Source organism: Laetiporus sulphureus (assembly GCF_001632365.1).
Source record: "Laetiporus sulphureus 93-53 unplaced genomic scaffold LAESUscaffold_17, whole genome shotgun sequence".
NCBI classification, from domain to species: domain Eukaryota; kingdom Fungi; phylum Basidiomycota; class Agaricomycetes; order Polyporales; family Laetiporaceae; genus Laetiporus; species Laetiporus sulphureus.
Genome location: NW_024468526.1, coordinates 527,349 through 543,223, shown reverse-complemented (window position 1 = coordinate 543,223; position 15,875 = coordinate 527,349). Strand labels below are relative to the sequence as shown.

Sequence of the window (15,875 nt, the reverse complement as noted above, 5' to 3'; positions counted from 1 at the left end):
GAAGCTGTCTTCGGTCACATAGTGACTGATATCACCTGACCGTGATTGGGCGTCTCTTCTAGGCGCTTGTTCATGGGGATCACGTGACCATGCGTGACGGTACGTTTCGTAACACAAGCTTCCCTCTTCAACCGTCAAGACCTCTTGGCAATTAAACCACAAGATCCTTTCTTCTCCGTCTGCGCTTCCGCTTCGAGGAAGGAAGTATGCTTGAAACAGTATGCGTGGAACTGTTGTGTGATTCAGCGGAGGACTCATCATTCGTGCCGATGCTTGCTTGTTCCGGCACAAGGCTGCCCCGAGACTGATATCTCCTTTCGACTTGATCAGCCCAGGAAGTCTGATTGGCGCTTGATGATTCAGAATCACTGTTGAACAACTCAACAGTACGTCCATTGTGATGCGCTTGAGAATTTGAGGGACTTGGAAGAGTTCCTTGCTTCGCGTTGCTGACAGTACTTGGATTCGAAGAATCAACACTGGAGTTTCGTGCGTAAGCTGACTTGGGATGCTTAGGTGATAACGAATCAGGGATTCATCCTGCATTCCATCGGTCGTTCTTTCACAATGGTCGTGACCTTGATTGATTACTGTTTTCAGAAGTAACATCCTTCCGAGGTGGCTTTAGGCATTCAAATGCATGATGTCCGATATGATTGCAGTTCCAGCACCGACCAGAGAACTGTTCTTGTCCAGGATGTGAACGGCGAGAATCTTCGCGAGTCCCTTTGAATGGCTGATTGATCCATTGGTTAATGGAAGGTGAAGACTGCTGATCAGGCTTAGTCGACTGCCGCTGCTTTGTCTTCTTCTGTTTGCCTTTCTGATTAGGACATGTCTTCATCTGCTGGCTGGGCATGCTGTTTGCTGAAGAGGAAGATGTAGATGATGAAGTGCTTTCATCGTCATTTTCTTGCCGGCTCTTGTCGAATTTCCTTTGGACAATGGCCTTGATACCACGCCATTCTTTTTGACTGAGATCGAGCGATGCCATAAGCACTTCCTTCCATATTGATGTAGGGAAGGCTGTTGGGTCGTTATGTGATGAATGAGTACGTATGGCACCAATTCGAATGGTGTTCATGCCAAGAATATGCGCAGACATTCGATCGATATCCATAGGTTCGTCATCATCTTCTTTGGCTTCCTTCTTCTTTTGATCGACATGATGGTCTCGATGGTCACCTCCGAGAAGAAGGCTAACAAGTTTTGCATTAACCAACTTTGTTACCAGCTGCTCAATCTGCTTTCGCATCTTCTTCGTGATCGACAGCTCGTTCGAGGGTTCTTTTGATCCGATAGATGCATGCTCATCTTCCTTTTTAATTGAGGAAGTCTTCTTCTGCTTCTTCTTTAATACGGCCTGTACGGGCAGGGTTCGATCAATGTTTGGCTTTTTTGCGGGGCATTGATCCATCTCATGCCCTGGCTTCCTGCATCGGTAGCATAGACGTTCCTTAACCGGAAGGTTCCGTACTTGTCGTATTTGTCGTATCCTATCGATGTCCATTGCATTGGGATCATCTATATCCATCGAGTTTTCTTCATCTATTGAATCACCCTGATTCGCATGTGTGATGAAATCGAAGATATTGCTTTTTCCCTTATGGACGTTTCGAAGGTCGTTGACTTGTCTTGCCACGTCGCAAGCATCCTCATATGTGGTTGGAGGATTTGGAGTAAGAAAGACTTTTTCTGCCAACTTTGATTCCAAGCCTCGCTTGAAATGGACAAGCTTGGTATAGTCGTCGTCGATTTCAGCATAGCGGAAGAGGATGTCGAGATTCCCGATGTAATCGTCGACCTTTCCTTTCTTCTGCCTACACTGATTGTCGAGTAGCGTTTGCCATGCTTGGTCCTTGGTTGCCACTCCTCCATACTTTTCTTGGAGTGTCATTCGAAAGTCACGATAAAGTCCTAGATCGTCTGATCTTCCTGTAGATGCGATCATCGCTGCTTCCCATGATTCGACCCATTTTGCTGCTGCTGAACCAGGTTCGAAGTGGGATAGGATGAATGTGATTTGACTATAGTCGTCATCGTATATGTGAATGTTTGCCTGGAGATGTCGTTCTCCAGCCTGGAGGAATGACGTAAATGTTCGCTTATCCCCTGCGAACGGTCGGATCTCTCCTAGCTGTAATTCCTCCTTGTCCAATTCTGGTAGTGCAGAATTATACAGCACGTAGAGATTCATTTCCAGGAGATATTCCTGCCACTGAAATTCCAGACATGTCAGTCCTGGATGCACTGGTGGTCCATTGGCTGGATCGTACCATGCTTTGATGGGATTTTGACGAGTAGTTCCTAGACTACTTGTTTGCGCCATGGCCGACTGTGGCCTCGTTGGTACTCCAAGTGGCATTACTGGCCTTCCTCCTTCTGAGGATGTCCTGGTTAAAGGTGTCGTCCTGACTCCTTTCCATAATCCTAACCCATCGTAGGGTTTCCTGGATGTTGGCGTAACACTGGAGTCGCCACTCCTTGGATTGATGCCGAGAGGATTCCATTCCTCCCGTCCTTTATCCTTGTTTGATCCTTCGGCGTCCTCTGGCCTTGGATCGACTTGTATTACTTCTCCTCTAGGAAGGTCCGTATGCGTTAGGAATTCATCCTCGAAATCCTTTGCAATGTCCTTCCTATTATTGATTACCCGTCGAATTTCTTCAACGTCATGTTCGAGCTCTCGGAGCTCCTGCTGTTCTTCTGGGGTTGTAAGGTTCCCCAGCTGTTGTCGTCTTCGCAATGCAATGGCTCTTGTATTCCTGACATCTGCGAACCAGTCCAATTCTTTATTGGTTGCATCATTCCATGACAACGGCATCATATATCCTTTGTCTCCTTGATGGCCCACCGGCTCATCTCCGGAGTCTGATTCATATCCTGGATTCTCCCGATATGACATCTTGTCTTTTCCTTTTGACCGCACTGGTCCGCGTATCCACACAGGATTCTTCTGGATAGTCACACGGACTACCACTAGTTCCTTGAATCTTCTTGATTCCGAATTGCCTTCCCTGGGAAGGGCTTTAGCACGTCTTCTATGTGTGCTTCAGTTGGGGGCTTCTCTTCTGGATTACCACACAGGTAACCGCTAGTGCTTGAGTTCGATAAACACACAGGTTTTGATTGAACCACACAGGTTCGTGGGCGACCACACAGGTTCCCCTTCCTTGTCGTACCAAGGCAACCACACAGGTCCTGGAAGCGACCACACAGGTCTTGATTTTCCTGTAGCGTCCAAGTAGACCCCACTTCTTGTAAGTGGTTCTAAACATAAACAGGTTGACCTATAGAAAAACCTCTTCCAAATGTTATGAAGTGTTCCCTGCTAGAACGTTCAGAACCATGTATGCTTTCTCACATGTACTAGTCCACAACGTGGATGGAGACTTAGATATAGAATATACCTAATGCCTCCAATAGTCACACAGACTATTAGCAGGGTTTATAGTGTGGTCAAGCCTAGTAGACGATGTAGCAGTGAGGTCCTTACTCTACCCTTGCTAGGCCTTGGCCGCTACAGCTACTGCATGTTCACCCGAAGGTTACTAGGTTCGCTGTTCTGACTCTAGCAAGCGTACGAGCTTACTACCTCTTGAGAGCGAGTACGGTTGCATGAGGGTTCTAGAACTGAGAACGTTCAGAGTCACAGGTGGAAGAGGTTATCTTCCAGCTGCTGCTCTGCCCCTTTATATAGTCGCAGACCTATAGTCTGGGGTACTAGTACAAGGGGTCCTTTACACTGCCTCAGTGATAAAGATAGGTGAAACACACCGGAGCTTAACTGCTGCGAGCCAGGTAATTGGCGAGCTAAGAAAAGCGTAGGTGAAATACCTGAAATATGAAATGGGAACCAAAGTCCTGGATCGCAGATCCTGGGGTTAGAGTTTGAGAACCCTAGAAGCTGTCCTCGGTCACATAGTGACTGGAAGCTGTCTTCGGTCACATAGTGACTGATATCACCTGACCGTGATTGGGCGTCTCTTCTAGGCGCTTGTTCATGGGGATCACGTGACCATGCGCGACGGTACGTTTCGTAACAAGAACAGGTCAAGTCTACGACCCTGCCACTGATACCATTCAGATATACGATCAGGATAGAGATAATTGGGATCATTCTATAGATCTTCAAATTACATTAGACAATCCAAATGCACACGCACCAAAAGATGCCCATGAAGACGATGCTGGAATGGATTTAGCCGCATCAGAACCAACAACCATCCGAGCACACTCAAGAGGATTGGTATCCACAGGACTTCATTTTACAACACCTCGAGGGACCTATGGTCGAATTGCACCACGAAGTGGGTTAGCTGTCAAAGGCATTGACGTAGGTGCTGGTGTTATCGACAGAGGATACACAGGCGAAATCAAGATTTTGCTAATCAATAATACAAATGATGACTTCACAGTCAATTTGGGCGATCGAGTTATCATTGAACGTATTATCACCCCTGTCGTTTCACTGGTTGATTACCTCAAACCCTCAGCCCGAGGTCACCGTGGATTTGGTTCAACAGGCGATAATTACTTCTAAAAACCACGCAGAAAGCCAGATTCGGGACGAACTGTCTAGAAGGGGGGGTACTGTCACAGATTTTCACGTTTTCACCTCTGCACATGACCAAGACATCATTTGACATCAGCGCTAGGCTGTTCAGAAAGGAACGAACTGGTACGCGAAGTACTAACAGTCCTAGACGCCCCGAAGGTCCAGGTCTAGTCATGTGACATATCACGTGATATCAACACATGTGACAAGTAGCGCTGGTATTAGGTAAGCCTAACTTATACAGTAATATCATCCCACCTAGAAGCAAGGGTCGGACTCTGGAAGAATCCAATGAAGGAGATACACGCCACCGGAAATATGTCCTTAAGGGGATATTAGTTCACATGCACGAGGTAGATAGATACCACGCCACCGGAGATGTAGCCATTACAGGCAATACCATTCCCATGGTCTTACTAAGTAGTTCGGAGGTTCGGCATGCATGACACACGTAGTCTGACAGGTAGTGGTAACCAATCAGACAATGTCCATTAGCTAGCAGTTCTGGGGTATCAGGGTATCAAGGGTCCCTCCGCTCATGTATATAAGCCAGAGCTCTGAGACGCATAAGTCCCCCCAGACTTTACATCTCTGCTACGCCTATCCATACAGTGTTACCAGGGCCCACTTGAAAGGCCTTGCTTTACCTTGATCATCTTGTGTCCATCCTTACTTTGACTATCGTCAGTAAGTATTTTGATCATAAGGTCATAGGCTTAGTCGACACTCTGTGTCCTAAGTTTGTGATATACATGTGGGTAAAGACCCCATATACCAGGTCTAGGACCTCTGGTATCTACAGCCACTGTCTACTTACATAGATGAGTAATACTACAGTATCTAACTGGCCAATGGCATATTTACTCAGTGTCGTATGATACTCTATGAATATCCTGATTGGACAATGTCCTATTGTACCATTCCTATGAATAACACTATTGGACAGTGTCCTTCCATACCCTTCTTCATACTGTGATCTTTGTAGATTACTCGGAATATACTATTCCTTCAACAAGATCTTCCCTTAGATCCTCATGTGCTTATATACATGTAGTGGTGGACCCTGGGTACCCTAACTATGTGGGGTCCTGTCCTGTCTACATGTGAACATATTGCCAAACCAGTAATGGTTCTGGACTTTGCTATAGCAACTATCTATAAAGGCCATAGATATGCCAAGGTAATTCTACTTTACCCAATGAGATAATTGCCTGAAGGTGGTGCCACTATTTGAGTAGCTGAAGTGGTGCCACTTATTGAGTGACCAATGAGGGTTCTGCCATAGTGCATATTCTAATGCTGGTGCTACTATTTGGCAGCCATGTAGTTGGTGCTGCTATTGAGCAGCGAATTGGGTGCTTGCTAGCTTGATGGTCCAATGAGCACGGGTAAGCCTATTGTGGGCCAAAGAGTTTCATTCTGGGCAAGTGGCCTGGTGTCATGTGGCTGGGTGGCTGAATCATGGGTGCTTGGTGGTCATGTGGTAGACACAGTCATATCCACAATGTATGTGGTAATATTGTGCTGTTTGTCTAAGTATCCACTTTGTGAGACCAATATGAAGGTTGGCATCCGAATAACCACTTGTGGTTGCCGAATGATGACTTTATTGGTGCAAAAAGGAAAGGTGCCACTTAATACTGTGACAAACTGAGGTAGAGCATTCGACTCCAGATGGTGGCTTTTGAAAGACGTGTCCATGTTGCGTGAGTGGAAATGGTGCTAGCACTGTAACAGGACGTCTCAGGATCGGAATAGGTGAACAGTGCCTTAAGCATACTTTTGGGAGCGAGCATGGCAGTGATTCAGCATTTAATTGAAAATATGTTGTACTCACCTCCTGATCTGTTGGTTTGCAGAATACAGAGACAAAATAAAGCCACTGGACGTACCCAGAATTCTCGTTTCTTATATCCTTGATAGGAACTGGTATCTTTTATGTTCACTGCATATCTTTTCTTCTCTTGACCTCCCGCATCAGTCTTAGCACCTTCTTGTCACAGTATTAAGTGGCACCTTTCTTTTTGCACCAATAAAGTCATCATTCGGCAACCACAAGTGATTATTTAGACGCCAACCTTCATATTGGTCTCACAAAGTGATACTTAGACAAACAGCACAATATCACCACATACATCACGGATATGACTGTGTCTACCACATGACCACCAAGCACCCATGATTCAGCCACCCAGTCACATGACACTGGCCACTTGCCCTATTCAGAAGTTATCAGGTGTTGGTCATGTGACACCAGACCACTTGCCCAGAATGGAACTCTTTGGCCTACAATAGGCTTACCTGTGCTCATTGGACCACCAAGCTAGCAAGCACCCAATTCGCTGCTCAATAGCAGCACCAACTAAATGGCTGTCAAATAGTAGCACCAGCATTAGAATATGCGCTATGGCAGAACCCCCATTGGTCACTCAATAAGTGGCACCACTTCAGCTACTCAAATAGTGGCACTACCTTCAGGCAATTATCTCATTGGGTAAAGTAGGATTACCTTGGTGTATCCATGGCCTTTATAGATAGTTGCTATAGCAAAGTTCAGAACCATTACTGGTTTTGGCAATATGTTCACATGTAGACAGGACAGGACTCCAGTAAGTACACCATAGTTAGGGTACCCAGGGTCCACCACTACATGTATATAAGCACATGAGGATCTAAGGGAAGACCTTAGATTCATTCACCTATTATATGCAGCCTAACAGCCAATTCACCCCTTGTTGTGAGCATAAGGCTAAGGGCCCTTTGAGCCCCTTTTTTAGGCTGCATGTCACTGCATGCCTGGTTTGACCCTTCCTGGGCAAACCCCTTTTTTGTGCAGGTCACTAGATGCTGGCAAGCACCTTGCTGCCATTTTCTTGCCTTAGGGCACAGGATCTAATGCACCGTGACAACGTGGCAGATTGTGTAAGCATGGGAAAGCGGATGAGATGAGCGATGTTTCAAAAGAATTGTCTACCAGGATTGATGCAACAATACCGGCATAGTTGCCGACGAGATGCAGATGACAGATCGAGTTAAACACTGATGAGCGCAGACAGGGCAAAGTAAGTGGCCAATGCGAAGTCAATGGATCTCTAGGCAGTGGAGCATTCACGTGAACAACATCATATTTCACGTGCCGCTAATTTTTGGCGGGAAACTGGTTCAAGATGCGACGGTAAGACCCACTACTGTCGTAGCGGGAATAAGTTTTCATTAGGCTCGAAAATTGTAAGTACAACTAGCAGAGTATGTTGATATGGAACTGTCTTCTCTTATTTGCGGGCGGAAGCTCCTCGATTTCTGGATCTTGTCCTTGACGTCGTGAAATCACACAGAATACTAGTGAAAAGCAGTAGTCCGCTGACATATCCCAAAAGCTACTGTGGCAAGTTGGACTGACGTCAAAATTATGATTAGGAGATGTATATATCAACGTGGTCACTCGTCTCCATGGAGGATCTCGACTGCATGAACACGGTCAGCTATTGATCTTATCATTCAAACGCTAACTGAACATGTGCATACTTTGATTCCCAAAATCAATCCTCTCATCGTCAATGAGTACTGGCTACCCGCTGCACTGATGCTGCATATAGCAGGCTCGTCATATCGTCACTCCTGAAGCCATCACCAGCAGGGAATGTGATTGCCTATCCACAAGGCGTGAATGCCAATCGTCTTCCTGTCCATCTGCTAGTGGTGCTGTGCGGTTCGTGCCTTTCAAATGCACATCAAAGTCGAACATTCGCATATCCTATGGACTCCATCGCTGTCAGGCGCAGGTCCTCTCCATCTCGAACCATAAGCGACAACACAGCTTGGCTGTGCACGATGAGATGATAGGATGTCTCGCTGAGATATTCCGCCGACATCATATACACATGTGCATCCTGCGAAATACAGTATGAAATGGTTTCTTCGGAATGAGCCGGTACACGAAATGTCCTGAATGCATCGCGGAGCAGATAAGCCCGTCACCTTCGGCAAGCTGAGGAGCTGAAATGTCACGACGGGGCCTGCAGGGCAGGCTCGTGTTCCAGCGGCTCCGTGTGAATCTCGAAGCTGTACAACTCAATCGCTCCAGACTCCTTCGTGCTAGTCAAACTGTATGCGCGCTCTGACAAAAAGGCAAAGTCGCATATGCCCTCTGGAACACCACCTCCTATTTGGTGCTACGATAGCGGGAGTGGAAAGTGTACCAGAGAAGCGAGATCACGGAGGAGGCACGATGAACACTCTGACGGAGGACCAATGCCCAGTGATGAGCCGTCAATCCTCGAACAAGACGAACGGCTTAATCACATTCATCTACGAGTTTAACAATCGCATGTCCTCGTCGCCAAAAGTCCTTCCAGCACATTCCTCGCCGCATCTGGGTAGTCTTCATTGGTGCTCAGCTTTCGCAACGCTCTTTGTAATTAGCGCCTGCCCGTTCGCGCTGCCGGCCTTCACAATCAGAATGATCTTGCTCAGAGGCGATCGGGACTGCTCATACATTGGGCGCAGAGGAGAATGCAGCCCACTTTTACGACCGATCTAGGGCAAAGTCTCGCGCCGACAGGCCTATTCTGGTCTCTCGATCCTTTGCATGACTTGCGTACGCGGCGGCAGCCATGTTGCCGAGAACATGTATGATCGGTTCGCCACATCCAGGGCATTCCTGTCGCATATACGTCCCGGACAAGCTCCCACGAAGACGTTTGCATACCTATAGTGCATTTAGAGATTGCCAGCGCAGAGCTGTGGAAGACGAAACTGCTTACTGCACTGTGGCGCAAGATCTCCCAATGGTAAGGGGATACAGTATGCGAATGATGATCTTGATGGGCGCGCGTGTATGAAGGATTGACGGACTATTGCGGTGTCGTCTGCAGAACTTTGGATTTTCTCGGAAAAGCTTGCAAGCATGATGATGGACCATGATGTATGCGGAGCCAGTCTCCAAAGTAAACACTGTATAGGTTTCCGAGGAAGTTTATGGTTGTGTCAGCGTCGAGCACCCGGGCAGAGCAATGCGGTTAATACCAGTGCAAGATGTCCTGCTGCCAATACGACTGCGAAGCACTAAAGACGCATCTATCGATGTTTTGCGTCTGACCATGGTCGAGTATGTGAGAAGTTTTACGCACAGTGCACTCTTGATTCATCCAAATGCTCGGACCAGAAGGCTCAGGATTTCTAGCCATGCATTCCCGAGCAATTGTATTCAGTGTCGAGATTTGAGCCTCCTCGCCGTGGCACGCTTCCTGATGGAAACAAACGATGAGGGACGCCGTGCGAGAGCATCTACGGTGGTTATAAAGATAGTGTCCACAGATGGGCTGTGCTGCTACAACAGTCATGATCAGCGCCTGGACATAATCGACATGAAGATCAGCGATCTCACCGCGGTACCCGCTCGAGAAATAGCATTCTCGAAGGTTTGCATTATTCTGGTGAGTCTGTCCCGTTGGTTCATAGAACGTCAAATTTGCCATGCAAATGAAGGAACAACGCTAGGAAACGAGACGATGATAGCAAACTGGACAAAACTGATAGGCTAGAAATCAACTTCGACTGCGAGGGTATAGAGAAACGCATCACGTGACCGCGGAATGTGACGTGTTTCCCCACCGACGCGGTACGCACCGTCCGTCCCTCGAGCGGTCCTCGTGCTCTTTAAATCGATAGTCGAGCAGCACTGAGACACCTTGAATGTATGAGGATACGCGTCCAAGGGCTTGTATTGAAGATGTATCGCTGGTCTCGCAGTCAGTGCGTCTTCGTGAGTGTTCTGCGAGGCGTTGAATCTAATAATGTGACCCTAGCTCGACAGCAGCCGACCAGTCGCCGACCATCCTCAGGGTAGGTCGCATCAACGGCCAATTCTTATCTGTGGTCCTTCTTCGGGTGGTCCTCTTCGTCTCATCCTCTGCGCCAGCGAGCATTGAGAGCTTTAGCAGCACTGTCCTGCAACTAGCTCACCCACCAGATCAGTCAATAGTTTGGCTGTCCCTGTAATAGGAGAGAAGAATGAATGCGCATATAGCCGGGAAAGAAGGGTGGTGCGTATATTTGCATGGGCTTGTAATGCAGGAACTGAATGACCTGGGGAGTCAAGAAATTCAGGATATGACACCACGCAACACCGTCTCCGCCAAGCGAAGGTTTATTGAATGCGCCGCATGGACACTTTCAAGATTCAGCACAAATATCATCCACGCATGAGGGCGAGAAGGTGACCTGTTCCGGCCTTCTGCCTGACAGATTCCACCCTGTTCGATTCAGGGAAAAAACGCGGATAAGCGGCCTTCATGTCCAGGGAGCGCAACTTCAAGCGCACAGGCGTACTGCTTCGCATGGCAGAGCCATCCCGACTCGATGTCGAGAAGCCCGAGACGTTGGCGGGAACGTTGAAGCAGCCTCGGACTCGGGAAGTGATCTCGGATCTGTCGCGTTCCGAGCCCTTATACAAATGGTGGAAGAAGAGCTAGAGTTGTCTTAGATCTTGCTTCGCCGACTAAATCCAACGAACGGACAGACTCACCTGGGAGGCACCTCGTCAGAACTGGGGAGGACGAAGACGGCATCGCCGCGGTATGCCAGCTTATTTCTCTCAGGACTCGGAGACTCGCATGTCCGCCTATTGTTCCGTCAACTGGCGGAAGTGGCACATGTCGGAGGCATATTTTGCGTAGATTCACAGATCCGAGAATGGGTCCGAGGTCGAGAACTGATCGAAGATGGCGTTCAAGGCGATATCTCGACCTGCGATGCACCAACGGATATTGGATCGAAGGCCTTCTAGGTCTTCCGCGCGTTGCAAGCTCGTGCGTTAGCTACATAACTTGCTCGTAAGTTTCGGATAATACTCACTTGCGGTGTCTCACTTGTTAGCAACAAGCCATCATGCCATGCCATCTTTCATGGCTGGTAAAGCCTCGGCGATTCTCGGACTCTGGCTGGCCCCACAAGTATTCAGTTGACACTGGTCGCATGTCCGAATTGACCTTTCTTGCCGCTCGCTATCGCCCTGCTCCAACGTGGAACCAGCTAGTCCCAGGCAGAAGCAAACTTCCTTCGCCACCCCTCGTGTATGAGCGTCCTGTATCATCATCATGACGCAGCAAGTCCGCGATACGAAACAGCCTGGCCGGCTTCCCGAGGCGCAGTCCGAAGTACGCATCCTTCGGGGGACCGCTCAGAGTCAGGTGACTTACCGGGTGATGCAACAATCCATCAATCTCCGCTTGCAGCACCATTTGGCTGCCTGTACCTGGTATTCTTCACTCATTCGTATCGATGTCTATCCAGCAGTGCGGTTATCTTAGGACGTTCATGTTCTCGAATTCGCCTAAGGAGGGCACTTGCGCGGACCAGGAGCGCCGCGCTCTCGGGGTCATCGATTCTGACAAGAAGGCCAGAAGGGCCGGTTCAGGCAGGTTGAGCGCAGACACGTCAAATCAGGGTCTCGTCTCGCCCATGACGAGGCAGAGTGTGCCTAAGGCAGCTCTGAACATGCGCAGGGCGGTGTCGGAGGCTCGGCCAGGCGGAAGCAGGCAGGGGGCAGGTCATCTGGACGGTTAGTATCGGAATTGCTCTCGAACGGTGCGAGGTGCGAGATCCTCATCCCTCCTTGTCCCCATTGGACCTGAGCGCCTGCCGCCCGGCGTGCCAATGCCATCCGATCATCGTGTTGGATCACGATGCTTGAGACTCCTATGGATTAGCAGCGTGACATCGATCTCACCAACTGCCCGGAGGGGGGGTATAAGAACCCTCCCTTCCGCCGCTCTCTCCTTTCCTCATTACACCCGACCACCTCTTCTGCTCTCCTCACGAGCACAACATGTCTCCTCACTTTGAGATCCCCAAGGTCCAGAAGGCCGCGATTGTCACCACGACTGACGCGCCGCTCAAGGTCGTGAACAACCATCCCGTCCGCCAGCCCAAGGACCTCAAGCCCGGCGAATGTCTCGTCCGCCTCGAATGCAGTGGTGTCTGCCACACCGATCTGCATGCCCGCAAGGGCGACTGGCCTCTCAAGGCCAAGCTCCCCCTCATCGGTGGCCATGAGGTACGCGCTGCAGCGTTTATCCGGACGGTTCACCCACTGATACGGCTTGCAGGGTGTCGGCATCGTCGTCGCTGTTGGCGCGCACACGCAGGACTCGCCGGTCAACCTCGGCGATCGCGTTGGCATCAAGTGGCTCGCGTACTCGTGCCTTGATTGCGAGCAGTGCAGAAAGGGGATTGAGCAGAGTACGTTAATGACGTCATAGCTCCTTGCCTGATATGAATTTGATGATCGTCTGTGATTAGGCTGCCCGAACCAACAGCTCAGCGGTTTCACAACCGACGGGACCTTCTCCCAGTACGTCGTCTCGTGGGTCAACCATGTGACCCCCATCCCCGCAAACATGGACAGCTTTGAGGCTGCGTCCATCCTCTGCGCTGTGAGTCGCATGATGTCTCCGTCCCACGCACATGTGGTAACACTGCCAATCTGCAGGGTGTCACTGTGTATCGTGCGTTGAAGTACTCGAAGGCGCATATTGGTGATTGGATCGCACTCCCGGGTGCCGGCGGAGGACTCGGTCACCTTGCCGTCCAGTACGCCACCGACATGGGTCTCCGTGTCCTCGCAATCGGTTCGTATTCCTCTCGACTATTCTTCAGATATCTCAACTGATCTCTTTTCGTCGCACAGACACTGGTGAGGAGAAGAAGGAGCTTTGCTTGAAGCTTGGTGCCGAGCGATGGATTGACTTCAACACGTCCAAGGACCTTGTGAAGGACATTGTCGAGGCATGCGATGGGTTCGGCCCGCACGCTGCTGTCGTTACCGCTGCTACCAGTGCTGCATACGCACAGGCCATTGACTATCTTCGCCCTGGTGGCAACCTGATGGTTGTCGGTCTTCCGGCTCATGCGGCGCTTAGCGCAGACATCTTCTTCACTGTCACGAAGAGCATCAGCATCTACGGCTCCTACGTCGGGTAAGCATGCATTGTTGTTCGAGCGTGTCATCTGGCTGAACAGATCACGGTATTCGTCAGCAACCGCCAAGATGCACGCGAAGCCCTTGACATTGCCTCTCGCGGAAAGGTCAAGTGCTACTTCGTGACCAAGCCTCTTTCCGCGCTGGCGGAGACGTACGAGGGCCTCGAGAAGGGCGAGATCGTCGGCCGTGTTGTCCTGAACATGCAGGACGATTAGAGCGCTCGTTACCTGCCTGCACGCTGCGGTCTGTCCACCAAAGGCGTACCCAATGTCCGAACTGTACCTATTGATATCCCTGTCGTCCATGGCGTGTGTAAAACCTGTATTGTAAAAAGATGAAACACGATATTGTAAAGCCCGCAGATGTACGAAAACGTGCAACATATACAAATGAGCCGAAAGGCGCTTCAACGAGACTATAGAACTTTCGATTATTTTTGGTGCGATCAGATGTAACTCCCCATGATAATATGAATGGAATGATGGCGACACACAAGGCTAGACTTTGAAAACGTCGCTTAAGGGTCATCTGACAACGCAATCACGCACGCTCAATGGTGCCGCCTCGCGACCCCGCACTACTCCGCATAACGAATCTGTAGATCAGGGGCCCGGAGTCGTGTTCGGGCATCCCGAGGCGGATGGGAATAATTCCGCGCATCCTGCGGATCCTGAGCATGAGGCGACGTGTCCGATGACAGCTTCCCGTCTGCGGAGGCGAAAACAACTGACGACACAGCAGAGGTCGTGTGAGCGTGTTTGACGGACGTCCGCGGTGGGCTGGTCTGCGCTCTAACATTAAGCGAGGGACGAGTATACGCTAAGGGGTCATTTGACCTCCTAAGGCAGGTGGTAAGCGGCCAGCGTTTCTGATGGGTATTAGGAAGCATTAGGATGAAAGAGCGAATTTGAGATTATATCCAGCGGGTTGGAAGATGGTGTTTTGGGAGCAGATGAGGCATGTGCACAAGCCAAGTTAAGAGGGGAAGTGCGTACGACATGTGGGTATCATATATCAGGCCTCAGGTGTGGGGGTGAGGCGCTTTGAAAGCCAGAACACAGTCGGAAAATGTCTAGCGGGAGCACGACGCGTTTTGTCACGCATACATCTCGTCTTCCGCGACAGCAAAAATTAACTGCGTCCAGATCCTGCCTGATGTTTCGGACGGAATTCATGGGGACTTTGAGAAAGCTGCGATCCAGAACGTCGACAAGTTGAATACAACGATCGATGGGTTCGTGCACCAAAGCCCTTCTGAAACCTTGGAGATTAGCGCAGGCGGAAGGATTCGATGGCAGTACATACTGGAGAATCCGGGTTGCCTTTCCTGCGGTGCGCACCACCTCAGCGACACGGCCTGATGGTAGTCAGAGGCATGGGATACCAAAGGTAAATGCGACGGGGCGCGGTGGATCTCGGTGAGCTTGGTGAATACTGCAGCATAATCAGCCTTGCGAGTTCTGGCTTTGAAAGCATACCAACGGGGTGAGTCGTACCACCACAGGGGCAAGCTATATCACACACTGTGATGTATCCAAGTGGAGGGAAGAGCAGTCTTAGGACTGCACGACACCATTGTCGGTTTTCCAAACCTTTCTATGATGCCATTAGGAAAACTCAATTCCGGCTTATGATGCTTTTATCCGCTTGCCATCACCAAAAAAGACAGTAAGTCCGAGAAAGTCTCAGGACCTCCTTGTTTTAGACTTTTCTCCGTGTTGGGAGCTTCTTACGTGTGCTTATTGGCTTGTACAATCCAAATCCAGCCAGAACAAGTCAAAAAGGAGGTTCTCGAGCCACAAGCCGATTTGAGTTTTCCTGATGCCCCCTGGGACTTCGCGTCTCAGCCTTACTTTCTAATCCTCCACACTGGCAGGAGGAACTGGTGAATTTGGATTAGTCACGCAACTCCCGCAAACTGCGAGCTGCTGGCCTTTGACACTGTCAAAGCTTTAGGGAAACAATGTTGTGCGAGTTTTACCTTGTAGTGGTCGCGTCATCAAGCTCTATGCACGTCAAGCCACCGGAGGAGAAATGAATGGGGATTTTGATAATCTCTGAAATCTTAATGGTTGGCGTACGGCAGCGGGGACTGACAATGAAGAGGCGTGGCTCAGGTTATTGCGCTTTACACTCACATATTAGGTTATAGATGATTCGGCGTGACTTGCGCGCCTTTATTTGGCCATCAACTTGCGCGCCCTGCTTGCATCGGTATCCTCCTACTTGCATATATCGAGGCGGTCGCGTCCTGAAGCCCTATTTATGTTCACCCCTCGGAGAAGAAATGAATGGCAATGGAACAATCTCTGAAATCTTTGTTGATGGTTGCGT

General features: G+C 49.5%; 3 protein-coding genes across 3 annotated transcripts; 1 reads left to right on the top strand and 2 right to left on the bottom strand.

Moving 5' to 3' along the window:
- Positions 1–562: 562 nt before the first annotated feature.
- Positions 563–2,905, bottom strand: LAESUDRAFT_758922 (uncharacterized protein; the record flags this gene model as incomplete). The annotated part of the gene is made up of 1 exon (XM_040912516.1): positions 563–2,905. The coding sequence occupies one exon, from the start codon at positions 2,903–2,905 to the stop codon at positions 563–565; it is 2,343 nt and encodes a 780-aa protein (XP_040764871.1).
- Positions 2,906–8,952: 6,047 nt separating this feature from the next.
- Positions 8,953–10,389, bottom strand: LAESUDRAFT_135010 (uncharacterized protein). Its single transcript, XM_040901302.1, has 5 exons — positions 9,945–10,389; positions 9,688–9,884; positions 9,584–9,622; positions 9,322–9,511; positions 8,953–9,266 (listed from the first exon to the last, which is right to left on the bottom strand). Exons 1-5 carry the CDS (start codon positions 10,033–10,035, stop codon positions 9,028–9,030), a joined length of 756 nt encoding a protein of 251 aa, XP_040764870.1. The 5' UTR covers positions 10,036–10,389; the 3' UTR covers positions 8,953–9,027.
- A 1,960-nt stretch (positions 10,390–12,349) lies between these two features.
- Positions 12,350–14,104, top strand: LAESUDRAFT_725504 (GroES-like protein). The gene is made up of 6 exons (XM_040908829.1): positions 12,350–12,614; positions 12,667–12,799; positions 12,860–12,993; positions 13,050–13,188; positions 13,248–13,536; positions 13,597–14,104. The coding sequence occupies exons 1-6, from the start codon at positions 12,387–12,389 to the stop codon at positions 13,754–13,756; spliced, it is 1,083 nt and encodes a 360-aa protein (XP_040764869.1). The 5' UTR covers positions 12,350–12,386; the 3' UTR covers positions 13,757–14,104.
- The last annotated feature ends 1,771 nt before the right edge of the window (positions 14,105–15,875 follow it).